This window comes from Malaclemys terrapin, chromosome 4 (assembly GCF_027887155.1).
Source record: "Malaclemys terrapin pileata isolate rMalTer1 chromosome 4, rMalTer1.hap1, whole genome shotgun sequence".
NCBI lineage: Eukaryota > Metazoa > Chordata > Testudines > Emydidae > Malaclemys > Malaclemys terrapin.
Window position 1 is genome coordinate 106,996,792 of NC_071508.1, and position 17,113 is coordinate 107,013,904.

At 42.6% G+C, this 17,113-nt stretch overlaps 1 protein-coding gene across 1 annotated transcript in view; it reads right to left on the minus strand.

Moving 5' to 3' along the window:
- LOC128837382 (uncharacterized) overlaps positions 1–17,113 on the minus strand; it is a 46,294-nt gene that overhangs the window by 1,989 nt on the left and 27,192 nt on the right. Inside the window, exons 2-8 of the mRNA XM_054028533.1 lie at positions 13,350–13,390; positions 12,984–13,105; positions 11,376–11,517; positions 9,408–9,529; positions 7,179–7,289; positions 1,756–1,862; positions 271–361 (exon numbers count right to left, since the gene is read on the minus strand). Of these exons, the coding sequence (XP_053884508.1) occupies positions 271–361; positions 1,756–1,862; positions 7,179–7,289; positions 9,408–9,529; positions 11,376–11,517; positions 12,984–13,105; positions 13,350–13,353 (699 nt within the window). The 5' untranslated portion in view covers positions 13,354–13,390. The remainder of the gene's footprint in view (positions 1–270; positions 362–1,755; positions 1,863–7,178; positions 7,290–9,407; positions 9,530–11,375; positions 11,518–12,983; positions 13,106–13,349; positions 13,391–17,113) is intronic.

Sequence of the window (17,113 nt, forward strand, 5' to 3'; positions counted from 1 at the left end):
TAGTATCCCAATTTTACAGCTGGGGAACCAAGGCACAAAGAGATTGAAATAAGTTTTCCAAGATCATGCAAATTGGTGGCAAAGCTGGGAATAGATCCCAGGGTCCTGATTCCCAGTTCTCTGCTCTAAGCATTTGACCACACTGCCCTCTTTGTGATACCGTGGAGTCTGAATAGTAACAATTAGAATGCATATTGACTCACTATAACCCCTTCATAAAGAGTAAGATAAAATGTGTCAGCTAAAACTATTTGAAAAAGAACCACGAACCTGTAGGTTTGAGATAGATTCTTCAAGGCTTGGGACTGTCACTAATAATGACCCTTTTTTCCTCATATTATGACTGATAAATTCCCAGGCTCTGAAACACATTTTAAAATCCAAATATAGTATTTAAAGATCAAAAGATTGCCAATTTTTAGAGAAGGAAACACATTCAATATAAAATGAATTTAACACTGATAATTTAGTGACCAGAAGTAGATTGACTTTAAAGATTTGCAATTTGTGCTTTAGTATAAAGTCACTGTTCATATCTTACTGTCACGTCTGTGTGTGGACCAGCCACTAACACCAATGGGAGCTACTCATGCAGATCAGAGGGATTATATGGCTTTAGAGTTTTATTTTTGAAATATGTTGTTTCTTTTCCTTTTTAAAATTAGGTTTAGTTGGTGCTCAAAAAAGGGAAGAATGAATAGTTCTCTCAGTGGCCTGTGGTGAGGGCAGAGATTATGTAATGTTCCTCACTTAACTCTTCTAACATACCTTATCCAGGACATTCAACACTCTTGCTATTCCAATCTGGAGCCTGAGATCCTGCCAGTTATGTCCAAGTTTGTTGTTTTTTTGTGATAGTCAACAAATATCCACTCTAAACTAGGATGAGACACCAGACAACTTAATTTGTGACCTAAATCAGAATTTGAACTCTGGTCTCTAGGGGAGAGAGGCTAGTCCTCACTCACTTTTTTATTCACTATAGTCAAAAGTTTTTCTTCATATCACTATGCTGCAGTGGTGACAAAATACTTTGAGGTAAATTAACATAACCAGAGTATTATAGATATATCCTCCAGCATTACTTTTTCCTGATTTTACAAGTCAGATCATTTCACATACCACAGTAATATCGACTAAGAAGAATATAGTTTCCATCACTCTGCAAACCTCATTCTTCCTTAGACTTGCTGTGCAACATTAAGCCAATTATCTTTAGTTCTTAAGGCAAGTAAAGGCATAACTGTGTCTCAAAGAACACAGGTGTAATCTTAACCATGCCTTTGCCCTTTATAGCTCACCTTTGAGGACTTCATGTTTGAAATGTCACTAGTAACTGTAATTTGCAGTGTGAATACATATTTATAGCCCTTTTGTAATCCATAGGTTTGAGGAAGGATCCTCTTGTTATTTTGTTACAGATTTTAATCTTTATATGTTGTTAAAACAATTCAAGACCATGTAATTATTTCCTATAAAGACAGTACCCTATTTTAACAGATTAGTGCAAATGTTCTGAGAAATGTCTTGGTGGAACTAAGAGAAAAAGCTTTTAGTAGATTTCAAAACTAATAATTGCCCTTAAGTTTTAGCTGCTAAATCTGACTAAATCAAGTACAGGCATTTTAAAATACATTTTTCTAATACAAACTATGTGTGTGACTTCAAAAGGCACAATATAAAGGATTTTTTTATAACTTGCAAGGTTAAATCCACTGGCAGAGAAACTGATTACTTGTTTGGACACATACTTACCTGGCCTGTTCCAGTCTGTCGAGAAAATATTCAAAGACATTATTCATTACAACAACATCAGCATTTTGAAGGAGTGAAGCCTGAGTACAGATGTCTGAATGAAGCACCTGAAGGACAAATAATTGTACATACGTAAAAGTTAACTTAGAAGAAGATGCACAGCTTTCTAATAGACACAGTCTGTACATAGAGCACAGTATACAATTCATACAATTTATATTAAGTAACATAGAAATGAACTCACTGTTGTGAGTGTTAAAGAAGCCAGTTTTATTTCCTCAGTAATTACAGTACTTAATTCATTATGTATATTAAATAAAAATATATTACATCTACTTTTGATCTTGATCATTGAATGCCACAATAGAAGATTTAGGAAATTACTATTATATTTTAGTTACCTGTGCTTTATCATCATGAACACTTATTAATTTTAGTAAAGGATTTAATCCAGCTAAAGCTTTTTATGATGCTATTAAAATGCACTTTAAGGGCTGAGCTGGTTGTTTAGTGATTAAGGCTCAGATTGTCCATGAAGACCCAAGTTTGGTTATTGTATTCTCCTTCCACATACTGGGAGTAATGGAGATGCGATGTGCTCAGCCTTCAGAGGGAGAACTGCAGAGACAGAGTGCCTCATATTATTAAACAAGTACTTCTCCAGCCAGTATAGGAGCTCTTCTTGAACATCAGCATCCTGTCCAGTCTTCCTCAGCCAAAACAATGGTAGCAGAAAATGGAGTTGTGGGGCAGCTGATGATGATGATGATGATGATAACATAGGGGGAATTTGGAGGCTCATCAAAACTCTAACAGGAAGTTGGAGGACTTTCCTCCTAACCCAGAAAAATAAATCTTAAATTTCTGATTGAAAAAGTAGTAGTATCATCTCTTTTGGGATTTTGTCAATCCATGTGTTATTTGTGCACCAAGATTTGATTTGAAGTGTCCCTACCAATTAGAAATCAACCTAGTGAATTTATCTAACTTCTGGATCCAGCTAAACTGATACTTTGCTTATTCAATCTGAAGTTGAATACTGGATCACTGTCACCATGAGAGTGTTACTTATAGGAGTGACATTATCATGGTGGACAAACAGGATGATGCAGTGGCACTGGTCACCTTTTACAGTCAATATTAAGGGACTGAATGTAGAAAAAAAGTTACTAACCTTTCCATAATTATTGTTTTTTTTTTTTTTTTTTTGAGATGTGTTGCTCATGTCTATTCCGCGTTAGGTGTGCACAAACCGCATGCATTGTCGCTGGAGATTTCCCCCTCTTTGGTATCCATCGGACCAGCTCTAACGCCCTCTGATGCTGTGCACTTATGCACTGGTATAAGGGGCATCACCATCCATGCATCCTCTCAGTTCCTTCTTGGCTGCTAACTCTGACAGAGGGGCAGGAAGGTGAATTATGGAATGGACGTAAGCAACACATGTTGAAGAACAACAATTATGGAAAGGTTAGTAACCGTTTTTTCTTCTTTGAGTGCTTGCTCATGTCACGTCCATTCCACGTTAGGAGACTCACAAGCAGTACCCAAGGAGATGGGCTCGGAATTCATGGACATGCAGCTAAGACTAATAAACTAAATTTGAAGAGAAAAACACCTTGCCGGAGGGGACATTCCATCAACTGTCACAGGCTGGAAGGAATTGACAGGGTGCGATGCCAGCAGTGCCCCTTATTCCGGTGCAGAAGCGTGTGGCACCAGCCCAACGGATACCGCTGAGGGAAAAAACCTCTGGCAGCGGTGCACATGGCATGCACACACCTAACGTGGAATGGACAAGAGCAAACACTCGAAGAATGGCCAGCCTGGGTACTTAATGTAATGGAGAGTAAGTTAGCTATTGTGGGGGGATACCACCACACACTAATCTAGCAGGTTGAATATCCCACATTTTGTTAATCTCTACTAGTGTTCAGGTAATTAATTTTGGGGGAGGTCTTCTCACAGGAAAATGAAGTATTTGTGTAGAGAAGAAAACACTTTTGCCACTATTTTCTTGTCTAGGAAACCATAACTTCTTATTCACTCTCTGAATTGCTTAATAACCTGCTGGTAGTGGGAGGGAAAGTGATCTGTCTTTCCGCTACTGACTGGGGTAAGCTGCAGTTCAAATGGTCCTTCCTGAAGGACAAAGCTTTTGTTTTATCAAAACTTATCCTCACAAAGGAAATATTTGCACTTGGATCACTTAAGCAGATGTACACTATTCTGATTGCTATAGGAAAGAGACACTCCCCATGCAAAGGAGCACTGTAGCAACTGAAGTGGGGAGAATGTATCATTTTGACTCATGCAGCATTGGCCAGCCACTAACACAGCGGTGGGCAAACTATGGCCTGCGGGCCAGATCCAGCCTGTCAGGGCTTTGGATCCGGCCCGCGGGATTGCCACCCCCATGACGCTGCGGGCCCCGCACCGCTCCCAGAAGCAGCCGGCACCATGTCCCTGCGGCCCCTGGGTGGAGGGCAGAGGGCTCTGCGTGCTGTCCTCGCCTGCAGGCACTGCCCCCCCCGCAGCTCCAATTATCTGGGAATGGGAAACCGCAGCCAATGGGAGCTTTGGGGGAGGTACCTGCAGGCGGTGGCAGCGCGCAGAACCCTTGCCCCTCCCTCCCCCAGGGGCTGCAGGGAAGTGGTGCCGGCCACTTCCGGGAGCGGCGCAGGGCCAGGGAGCCTGCCTAGCCCAACTGCGCGCGGCTGCCACCCCAGAGCCACTCAAGGTAAGTTGCACCGGGCCGAAGCCCGCCCCCTCCTGCACCCCAACCCCCTGTCCTTAGCCCCCCTCACACCCCTCCTGCACCTGAACCCCCTGCCCTGAGCCCCTGCCGCACCCCTCCTGCACCCGAACCCCCTTCCCTAAGCCCCTGCTGCACCCTGCACTCCAACCCCCTGCCACATCCCTCCTGCACCTCAACCCCCTGCCCTGAGCCCCCTTGTACACCTCACACCCCTCCTCCACCCCAACCCCTTGCCGAGCCCTTTCCTGCACACCACACCCCCACCCACACCCCAACCCTACATTCATGGCCCTGCATGCAATTTCCCCACCCAGATGTGGCCCTCGGGCCAAAAAGTTTGCTCACCCCTGCACTAACAGAATATTTTGTAGTGATTCCATTATAGCCAAACATTTTGGTATTCACTTTACTGAAAACGAAACTCTAAGACTAGTTAAAAATGAAGAACTAGCAGCACTGGTAACTTTCATCCATTTAAGAGAATAGAGCCAAAGGGTTCACTAAGAGTTTATAGTCATACTTCTTAGTACACCTAGACTATAAATGGGATTAAGTTCACTGCTTCTTTGGTTAAGAAGATTATTTGGACATTATTCTCAGTATGTTCTTTAATCTGAATGACAATGTTATCTGGGTACACTACAATTCTTGTTTCTTGGAACTATTCTATACTCTTTTCTAATTTGGTGATTTAAAGGGATTGTGTCAACAGTCTCAAATCTGATCTACAATACCTTCTTTTAAAATGTCCTCTAATTTCAAATCACTTCTTTAAAATCCTCCACAATGTAGCCAAGGAAAAAAAAAGTTTGTGTGCTATATATAAGTATTCGTCAACCAAAGGTGGGGACTGACTCTTTGCTAAATTAAAAGGGAAAAAGAAATCAGTTCTGAAAAGTTTGATTTTCATGGTACTAAGAGAAAACCAAACTACTATATAAAAATAATTATGTGTATTAAAGTTAGATACATGTAAGGGTGATTTTCTGAATTTGCCCCAACTTCTGTTGTTGTTTTTTTAATCAAACTCTAAGCATTCACACCAAACATGGTACAACATAAGTGACTTCTATGCACTTATTTTTTTAATTTATGAACAGAACAACACAAGATTCACTCATAAATTCACTATTAAATATAGAAATTGCTTTACTCTGATCTCTCAGGTAGTAGAGGTTACAGTGGAAAGAATGTATCGTTCTGGATTTTTATCAGAACATCCCAGATAACAGTGGACATTATGAGGCTTTTTTCCCTCCAAGATTTTTAACCTCTTTTTACCTACTTATTACTTAGCCAACTGGCTTCTGGCAGTTTTTTCATGCTACTGTATATCTCCAAAAAAAGATGCAATAAAAGAGAGGATTCATTTTGGGGTGAAGCTGAAATCCAAGAATGAAATGTTTAAAGCAGTGTGTGATAATGTTCAAAACAGCGTGTGATAACAGGAGTCACATGACTAAATTAACATCAAGTGGGAGTTGAATGGCAAAGTCACCACACTGCTTTGAAAATTATCTGTTTTATCTTTATGCATTGAAAACTATAACACTTCAATTGAATTACAAGGTGTGAAGAAAAACTAACATTTAAGGTGTATATTTTCCAGATATAAAGCAACTCAAGAGCATGTATATACACATCTACAGTCTCTAGTGAATTAACCTGATGGAGCATTCTGTTGTACAGTACAATCGTATTTCACTGATATATTTCAGACACATCAGAAGCCTTGTTTACACTGCAGCTAGGAGCAAGCTCACAGCCCAAGTAAACAGACTCATCCCAGCGGGGCTCAAGCTAGTGAAAAAAAAAAAAAAAATAGCAGTGTGGACGCCGCAGCACTAGCAAAGGCTCAGGCTAGCCACCCAAGATAGACTCACCTCGCTCCCAACTGCAGTATAGACATACCCTGGGAGTTTTGCCACTCATTTCAATGGGGCCAGGATTTCACTTAATGTGTTTTATTTATTGTCTTTGGCCACAAGACCTTTTGCATGGGCGAAGACATTCCCAAAAAGGGACTGTTCTCATTATGAAAACAGCATCTCTGTATATTAATGGTTTGAGTTTGTTTGGAACATTTCTTGTTTTTTCTGACACACATATGCACTAATGTGAACTGAAATTCTCAGTTCCAAAGAAACTAATAAAGAAATACAACATCCAGCGTTGGCAGCCTGCAGACCTTAGCGTCTACTCAAATGCAAATCCTTGACAGTATCTTTGCTATTCTTAAAAAAATATGGAAACCCCAGATGTCTCTTGTTTTTCTTACCATTCTAGATATAGTTTCAGAGTAACATAAACATTTAATATACTGGCTTAATCCTATTTCAACAAACAGTGAAACAGCAGTAGAACTTCTATTGATTTTAATGAGACTAGTATGTACTTGTTTGGGGTCAGCTGAGAGATTGACCCATACTAAGATAAAAGGCTGAATGAATCAAATATTACTATATTTTAAAAAGAACTTTTTAAATCTCTTCTCAATTTTAATGTACATTAACTTTTTTTGTTTTGTTTAAAATCAAACCAACAAAGTACAGATTTATCTTTAGAACAACACTGATTTTACCAGCCTCTCTCATTGGAATAGAATTAACTAATCTATTATACAGTTGGTTAAAAAATATACACACTATAAAATGTATTTAGTCACCTTTACTCTGTCTGTAAATTGGTATTTTGTGATTATCATTTCTTGCAACTGGCAAAAGTCTGAATTCATTTCCACTCCATATAGTTGGGATGCTGAGCTGTAAAGATAGCCCTGAAATAAGGAGAGGAAATGTAATAATTGAGGTGCCTATAAAATGACTTATTCTAACTTAAAGTGGAAAAACTAAACATTATAAAGTGAAAAACAAAGGTTATGATTAGAGGCAGGTTAAAAAAAAGTGTATTGGAGGGGTTGTTAAAAAATTGTTAATTCGTTTTAAAACAGAATGGTAGGAAATGCACTAGAGTGAACTACATATTTTTCCAGGGTTAAGACCCTCTTTTTGGCAATTACAGTAAATGGTTTATGAATATTACCATGAAAAAACAGATGTGAGCTGATAGGCCAAGATAAGAAAGGAAAGCAAGCAACAACTCCGGCTCCACTTCTACTGGTAGATACATAGAAACTGCTTAAGGGAATGGGGGAAAAACTAAAGTTAGCACAAACCGAATTATAAAAATAAACTGAAAGAGGAGGGGGGGGGGGGTGGAATTAACACACAAAGATTGTGTTGGGATTCTTTTATTTATATATTTATCGGTTTGTTTTCTTTTGTAGGAGAACAGAATGCAACAGAAATATCCAACACACACACACACACACACACACACACACACACACACACCTGTATGAATCGGGAGTTCACTCCACACAGTGGTATGTGAAAGTCCAATTTGCACCTATAATGGGATGGAAGAGCTCACAAAAGGATTTTCCTCCTAGACTGAACAATGCTACTTATAGATGCAGTATTTTTTTTAAATGTAAAAAATGTAAATCATAATTTATATTTTACCAATACCTCAAAAATGGTGGAATTAAATTTTTTAAACATTATTCTAAAGTAATTTGCCTTTGGGCTCAGACCAATCATGGAAAGTTTCTGTCCAAAAGGAGAATTTTTGAGAAAGTATGAATGCCAGAAAAAATCAGCCTATAATGAGTAAAATGTTGTAACTTTAACTACAATTTTATCTACAATGAACACTATAATTACACTTAGCTAGCATAGAAAAGTTTAAAAAAAAAAAGTATGACAAACATACTATGTTACAGATGTCAATATACTGCAACTTGATTATTAGAGCTTTCTGAAGCCCTTCAACCCTCTGGCTAGAAAGGCAACCTGTGCAGATAAAACATGGCAAATTGCCACTTCTGAAATACAAGCCAAGAATATGATGAAAAAGAGAACCTCTCTTTTAATTATATTGCTGCTTTATCTTGAGGCTCTCTTTCATTATAACAGTACAAGTGTTCCATAACTTCAAAATAAATCCAATAACTGACAACAAAATGTTAACATTTAAGGACCCAATCCTGCAAACATTCACATGTGGGAATAACTTTATTCATATGATTAATCCCAAACTGGATTATTCAGAGGAGTAAAGTTACATGTTCAAGTGTCTCCAAGATCAGGCTCCTATTGAAGCCACTGACTTTGTTAAGAATTTTTTATTAACTGATATAATTTGCACCCATATATGTTTTGTGCTGCTGTTGGCCATGCAGTGTACCAATCATGCCAACAGCAATCTGAAATTACACTTGAGCTTCCTGATAAAGTATTTGATAGGACAAAATGCTTTAAGCGTTAGCTAGGTAGTGTTTCTCAACAACTAGTACATGGACTGGCACTGGTCCCTGAGATTTCCCTGACACAGTTTAGGAAGGCAGCAAGCCAGTCCCTGGTATCAAAATAGTAAAGAAACACTGAGCTAGGAGACAAATTCATATCCAAAGCATCTCAGTGAAATTTAAGAGTTTCCCGCTTCACGATGGGATTTACCAAAACTCAGCAGAATGCTTGGCCAGAACAGGAAAGAAAACATTAATTTAGCAATGCGAGACTGAGCAGTAACAAACTAAAGAGCAGCCAGGGTATGCGACAGCAAAATGCTACACTGTTGGACAACAGATTCTGATCGTTTGTGGAGGCAAGTCAATAAGTGAGATCAACAGTGTTTTCGTCTCTGTGAGAAGCAGAAGGAGAACTGAGTGTACAAGAGTAGAACACCTCTTACTGGCTGGATGCTTCATGCTATAGATGGCTATTTGTTGATCTGTCCCCTCGGATGAAGTATGGAACAATGAAAGCTGCCAACTGGAGAAGGGAAAAGTATGGCACAGAAACAGAATATGAATTCCCATGCTGGATTTTACCCCAAATAGCACTGCACCAAGCCTGGAGCCAACGTCAACCAGAATCTTTCCTGTCAGGTCAGGCAATGCATACTGATAAAGAAACTTCAGTTCCATGAGGGAAAAGGAATGAGAAATAAACTCTGAGAAATAAAAGCAGAACAGAACAAATGTGTTACATGGGCAACATTCATCAGTGCAAAATATTCAGCAGAGCTTAACCCTACTCTGACACGGCTCTCCTCTTCTACTATATTTTAATTCTTATTTCCTAGACATTTTTTTATTATAGGGCTCCACCAACCATCTGAGTTTGCAGTGTCCTGTGCTAGGACTTAGAACTTCTCAACATTTGAAACACTACAGCAGTACAGCTGCAGTGTTGCAGCTGCATTGCTGCAGTGCTTCAGGGTAGGTACCACCTACGCCAATGGATGAGGCTCTCCCATAAGCGTAGGTAATCCACCTCTCTGAGAGGTAGTAGCCTGGTCAATGGAAGACTTCTTCTGTCGGCCTAGCATTGTGTACATCGGGGGTAGGTTGGCTGAACTATGTCACCCAGGGGTGTGGATTTTTCACACCCCTGAGTGAAGTAGCTGGGTCTACCTAACTTTTTAATGTAGACCGGGCCTTTGTCACTAGATTAACTTTAGTTGAATCAGCATCATTCCTCTATTATAGAGAAGTTAACTATAATTATTAGAGCTGGTTGGAAAAACTCAAACAAAATATTTTTTCATTGGAATTTACTGATTTGTCAAACTCATAATGTTCCATGGAGACAGTCTGACTTTGACAATGTTTCAGGGAATCCAGAAAGGGGTCCTGATGGACCCCTGCCTGCTTTCCTGCCAGCTCACTCGCCCAGCTCCTCAGTGCACCGCCGGACTGCTTTGGCATCAGTGCTCCATTTCCTTTTGGGGACATTTTTTAAAATTTAGGTTTTCAGCCTGAATTGCAACAAAACCAAATTCTGAAACACTGAAATCCTCTGAGAAACAGAATTACCTTTCTCCACCCAGCTCTATTAATTATTTACCTGGAAATATTACTATACATTAATGGCGGTGAATGATTCAGAATCTGAATACAGCATCTTAGATCTCAATGTAACAATATATCTGTTCACAAAAAAGTCTGTAAATAGTTTAAATTGGAACAGCTAGCTTTAGAACACTGAATGTTACTGTAATAAAATATTTATGTCTTGCATTTTAAAGGCCCTGCTCTGCTTTGGGGTAGCAAAGAGCTGCACCAGGCCAAAGAGCAGCTCTCAGAGGCACTGTTCCTCCTAATGTTCCTACATATGAAGGTGGAGGAGGCCACTGTCATCTCTTTTGACACTGCTGTATGCACTTTCCTCTTCAGCGGTCCATAACCCTGTCTCCTTCCTGCCCCCTTTGTGGCTGGTTAGTGTCACTCATGCAAATGTGCAAGTGTGTTTGGCCCTTGTGTGCAGGAGGCTTCTTGTACTCTCCCCCATGCAGAGTGTGGGGAATAATTTGGCCTGATGACTATGCCAGTTTGGAAAGACAAAGGCCAGGTCTACACTATAGACTTCTCATAAAATAGCTACGTCAGTAGGGGTGTGAGGATGCATGATCCTTGACCGACATAGCTATACCGGCAAAAGCCCCTAGTATAGCCACAGTTATACCAGCAAAGCTGTGCTTTTGCCAGTTTAGGTTATTTTGCTTTGGGGTGGGGGAGTGCTGGAAAAAGCTACACTGGCAAAAGTGCTGAGTTTTGCAAGTAAAAACAGCTTTCACTCTAGGTGCACTTTGCTGGTATAGCATGACGGTGTACCTATATTGGTAAAGCACTCCTAGAGTAGACTTGCCCAAAGTCCTCAATCAGCTGGATGGTCTGTTGCTCAGCTGAGCTACTGCATGACTATTTTTAACAAATATAAAATAGCTACATCTATTGTATATTCACAAATCAGCCAGCATATCTATTTGGCTTGTGCACTCACAACATGGTACTTACCTAAAGGTGCGGTCTTGTGTGAGCCACACACTACACAGTAGTTTCTACTCATTTTTCCCTTCTCACACAATGAATCAATAATATCATCATCATCATAAAGGAATGCATCAACATGAACTGTCGGCTCTGGCTGCTCAAGTATCTGAAAAAGAAGATGAAATCTAAGAAAATCACAGGCAAATCTCTATTTCACTTATACAGTGATTTGGTTGTTTTAAACAAAACCCAAAAGGTCCAGACTGTGTCCTATGCAATGCGTTAGACATAAATTACAGATCACATGTCCTGGAATTATGTACACTACTTCCTCACGCACTCTCCACCTTCCCCCAAGGTTCAGTCCTATCAGTCTACTAGTATTTGTGTAATTTATGTATTTTAATACTAAATTTAATATATATTTCTCCAAAATGTGGAGCTGGTCTAACCAAATTAAGCTAAATTGATTTAAGTCACACAAACTGATTTAAGAGAAGGTCCCACCCAATAGGGGTTGCACAGATTTATTTAAAATCTATTTGATTAAATAAATGCAATTCTTGTGTGTAGACTTAGCCTTCAATATTCAACTGACAAGCAACTGCTTTGTAGAAGTTGTCAAGGAAAAGCTGGAGGTTTGACCAGCTGGGCAAGGGACAGTTGGGGCTTTTGGTGTCCAAGAGATAAGTAAAGGTTATAGGCTAGGGAAGGGACACATTCCCTCTTTCCTTTACAATTTGGGCAAAGGAAGAGGTGACTTACATTTAGGGGATGGGGAGCTGAATCCCTCATTACTCACCCCAGAAGCACACTAGGGTAATGCTACTTCTCTTACAACTTTAACTGTCTAAAGAAATACATCTTTTCATGTTTAATATTTCAGAATCAGAAACACCATTGATTAATGCATGTACAATTTTCAATCAGATGGATGTTATTGTGTTTGCCTTATTATCTGAAGGGGGTGTGTTCCTCAAACATCCCTCTATCTCCTCTTTCCTCCCCTCAAAGCACTGGTGTACAGGGCCAATCCATTTTTCCAGTTAAGAACGACATGCCGCTCCTCTGGGAATGTATTAATTCTGTTCCTGGAATGAACAGAAGTGCCTAAGTAGAAAAGATGCTACTTTTCTCCACTCCCAAATACACATGAGCTGAGCATCCTGCCTCTTTCAGTCCCTAACATCTCAGGAAACAAGGAACTGGAAGCCAAACTTGAATCTCCTGTACTGTATGCCACCACACCACTGGCCCGATCTTTTCAGTTTTCTTATTTCACGTTCATACTGTAATAGTGCCTAGAGGACCCAAATAGGAATCATCATGCCAGCCAGGCACTATATCCCATAACTAGGCTAGCTGCATTTTGCTGGGCACTCTACATGCATGTAATAAAAGACAGGCCCTGCCCTAAATAACTTACAATCAAAGTATTTAACAGAGGCACACTGAAGTGAAGTGATTTTCCCAAGGTCACACAACAAAGCAGTGGCAGAGTTGGGAACAGAACCCAGGTCTCCCAAATCCCATTCCAATGCCCTAACCAATAGACCATATTTCCATCAGTATTACTATTATAATTTCCGAGTGAATTCTGTGGTGCAGCAGAGACCAGAATGACAAGCTTACTTTTTTAATTGCTAGATGTTCCGAGTTAAGCATTGCCTCAATGGGTAAGCAATTCCGAAGATCTTCAGCAATACTTCTGAGCACAACATCATTATTACTCAACATGAATTCATCAAAGTCATCTACAAAACAAAAGGATTTAAAACAATCATGTATATATCATGGGGACTGTAAGTGATGACCAATACAATATAGCTGTGATTTGTAAATAATGCCAGATATACAGGGTTTTTATATGAAGCATGTTTTCCAATCTTTGTTGTTTGTATTTTCAAAAAGAGACAGATTTAAATCCTAATAACTTTGTCTCTTAAAATAAGTATTTTTTAGATTTCAAATTTTCATATTTACAAACTTATAACTTACACATGATTATCTGTATCCCACCAAAGCGATACGGTCTCAGTCTAAGACAGAAAAACATCAAAAATGTTTTTGAAGTGTTGGGAAAACTCACAGTTGCTTGCACGCACATAACTGTCACAAAGATTTCTCTTATAGAGTCAAATAAAATACAGTAGAGTGCTAGTTACGAAGATCAGGGACAATACATAGTTCAACAATTCAGTTTACAAGACATCTTAAATAAGTGTTTAAAAACAAATGTAAAAAATAAGAATTTATTTTTTCACATCCTATTTGTATTGTAGATTCTTGTTATTTTTCACATGGAGACATCTGCAATCATAGGGATCTCCCCCCTTCTATCCTGATTTATCCTCCCATCCTTCTCTCTTTAGATCTATAGCCAATTTCCTTTTAACCAGGAAGGACTAGATGAAACTGCCTTTTAGAACTCCTCCATGCTCCAGCCACATTGAGCCCTGACCTAGTTTTAACCACTGGCATAGGCCAGGATGCAATTATATTTATTTAAAAAAAAAAAAATAGTAAAAGACAGTTACCTTTTCCGTAACTGGTGTTCTTCAAGATGTGTTGCTCATGTCTGTTCCACAATAGGTGTGTGTACTTGCCACATGTACTGGAGCCAGAAGTTTTCCCCCAGCAGTAGCCATAGGGGCGTGCCCGTAGCAACCCCTGGAGTGGCGCCTCTATGGTGCGGTATAAGGGGCGCTGCGCACTCCCCCCACCTTGTTGTCAGACAACTCCGACAGAGGGGAAGGATGGCGGGATGTGGAATAGACATGAGCAACACATCTCGAAGAACACCAGTTACAGAAAAGGTAACTGTCTCTTCTTCTTCGAGTGATTGCTCATTTGTATTCCACAATAAGTGATTCCAAGCTATATCTGTTGGAGATGGGTAGGAGTTCACAAACTCTCAGGATGGCGCACAGCCCTGCCGAACCCGGCGTCTTCCCTGATCTGGGAGACGATCACATAATGCGAGGTGAACATGTGAACTGAAGACCATGGGGCAGCCCTGCAAATGTCCTGAATGGAGACATGGGCTAAAAAGGCAGGCGACGAGGCTTGCACCCTAGTTGAGTGTGCCCTCACAATTGACGGCAGAGGGATTCCTGCCAGGTCATAACAGTACGGATACATGAGGTGTACAGTTGAAGAGCCACTGAGTGGAGATTGGCTGACCCATCATGCGTTCGGCCGAAGCGATGAACAGCTGCGAAGACTTCCTGAATGGCTTAGTCCGCTCCAGGTAAAAGGCCAGAGCCCTTCCCACGTCCAGCGCGTGGAGGCGGTGCTCCTCACTGGACACATAGGGCTTGGGGCAGAGAACTGGCAGGAAAGTGTCCTGACCCATGTGGTAGGCGGAGACCACCTTTAGGAGGAACGAAGGATGTGGGCAGAGCTGGACCGTATCCTTATCCTAGGGAGGTGGTGGAGTCTCCTTCCTTGGAGGTTTTTAAGGCCCTGCTTGACAAAGCCCTGGCTGGGATGATTTAGTTGGGAATTGGTCCTGCTTTGAGCAGGGGGTTGGACTAGATGACCTCTTGAGGTCCCTTCCAACCCTGATATTCTATTATTCTTATGGAACACCGTGTACGGGGGCTCAGAGGTCAGGGCCCTGAGTTCCGAGACTCATCTAGCAGATGTGATCGCCACCAGGAAGGCTACCTTCCACAAGAGATGTGACCAGCAGCATGTAGCTAATGGCTCAAAGGGGGACCCGTCAACCGGGCCAACACCAAGTTCAGGTCCTATTGCAGGACTGGGGGTCTAATGTACGGGAAGAGATGATCCAATCCCTTAAGGAATCAGCCAGTCATAGCATGGGAGAATACTGCGTGCCCCTGCACTAGCAGGTGGAAGACTGATATGGCTGCCAAGTGCACCTTGATAGACGAGGACACAAGGCCTTGGGCTCTAAGATGAAGGAGATAGTCTAAAATGAACTGGATTGGGGCAGCCATGGGGGAAAACGTCCCACTCAGCCGCCCATTGGGAAAACCGAGACCACTTTGCCAAGTAGGCTCGATGCGTGGAGGGTCGCCTGCTTTCCAAGAGGACATGCTGAAACCCCTTCCGAGCACGTCCTTTCCTCCTGGCCTAACCATTAAGCAGCCATCCCGTGAGGTGGAGTGCAGCTAGGCTGGGGTGGAGGAGGCAGCCCTGGTCCTGGGAAAGCAGGTCCAGGTGGAACGGCAATGGCCACGGCAGATCGACCACCAGGCTTGTGAGGGTCCCGTACCAATGTTGCCTGGGCCACGCCGGGGCAATCAGGAGGACCCGGGCCCCGTCGGTCTTTATCTTTTCCAGGACCTTAACTATCAGTGGGATCGGGGGGGGAAGGCATAGAGAAGGTGGCCTGATCAGGATAGGAGGAAATCATCGGAGATAGCGCCCACTCCCAGCCACCCCGGAGCAGAACCGGGGACACCGGCAGTTCTGCCGAGTCACGAACAGGTCCATCTGGGGAAAAGTCTGTGCATCACCTCTGGGTATAGAGACCACTCGTGCTGAGAGGAGAAGTCTCGGTTCTGGCGATCCGCCCGCGAGTTCTGGGTGCCTGGTAGGTGATAGGCCTGTAGGCAAATATCGTGGGCTATACAGAAGTCCCACAGCCTGAGGGCTTCCTGGCAGAGGAGCAGGCCCCACCTTGCCTGTTGATGTAAAACATTGAGGCTGTGTTGTCTGTGAGAACCCAGACCACTCTGCCCTCCAGGCACAAGCGGAAGGCCATGCACGCCAGCCGGACCACCCTGAGTTCCTTGACATTCATACTCAGGGAAAGGTCCTGCGCAGACGACAGACCTTGGGTCTGAACATCTCTCACATGGGCTCCCCACCCCAAGTCTGATGGGTCAGGCACCAGCTCCACCAACGGGGGCCTGCCCCTGAACAGGACCCCACGGAGCATGTTCCCCAGGGAGGACCACCATTGTGGGGAGACTATCATCGGCTCGGGCACAGTGAGGACCTTGTCCATCCTGTCTCGAGCCTGGGAGAACACCGAGGCCAACCAGAGTTGGCGGGGCCTCATCCTGAGTCTGGCATGGTGAACCACATATGTGCCCACTGACATGTGACCCAGGAGCTGGAGACGCGCTCTGGCTGTCGTCACGGGAAACTTTGTGAATGTGTCGATGAGCCCTTTCAGCGTCTCGAATCTGTCCCGTGGGAGAGAGGCCCTGGCCCAGTCCAAGACTGCCCCAATAAACTCTATGCACTGTATTGCGACTAACGTGGAGTTGGTGTCATTTACCAACAGGCCCAGGGTGGCGCACGTGGACAGGAGGAGCACCACGTGATCCTGCACCTGCGACCGGGAGCTGCCCTTGACCAGCCAGTCATCCAGATGGGGAAGATCTGGACCCCATGACGTCTGAGGTAGGCCACCACCACAGACATGCACTTTGTGAATACCCTGGGAGCAGTGGACAGGCCAAACGAGAGGACTGTAAATTGGTAGTGCTCCTGTCCAACCGTGAAATGGAGGAAGCGCCTGTGCCCCTCGAATATATGAATGTGGAAGTACGTGTCCTGCAGATCGAGGGCAGCGTACCAGTCCCCGGTACTGCCGGTAGCAGTGCTCCGCGATCGGCTCCAGCAGGCAGATCCGCAATGGCAAGGCACCGGCAATCAATGCCCGGGACTGCGGGAGCGGTGCCGTGGCGGGGTCCTGGAGAGAGACGACAAATGAGAATGGCGTCGACGGCCGTATTGCGACGGGCTACGGTAACCTCTCAAAGACGAGGATCTCCGGTGCC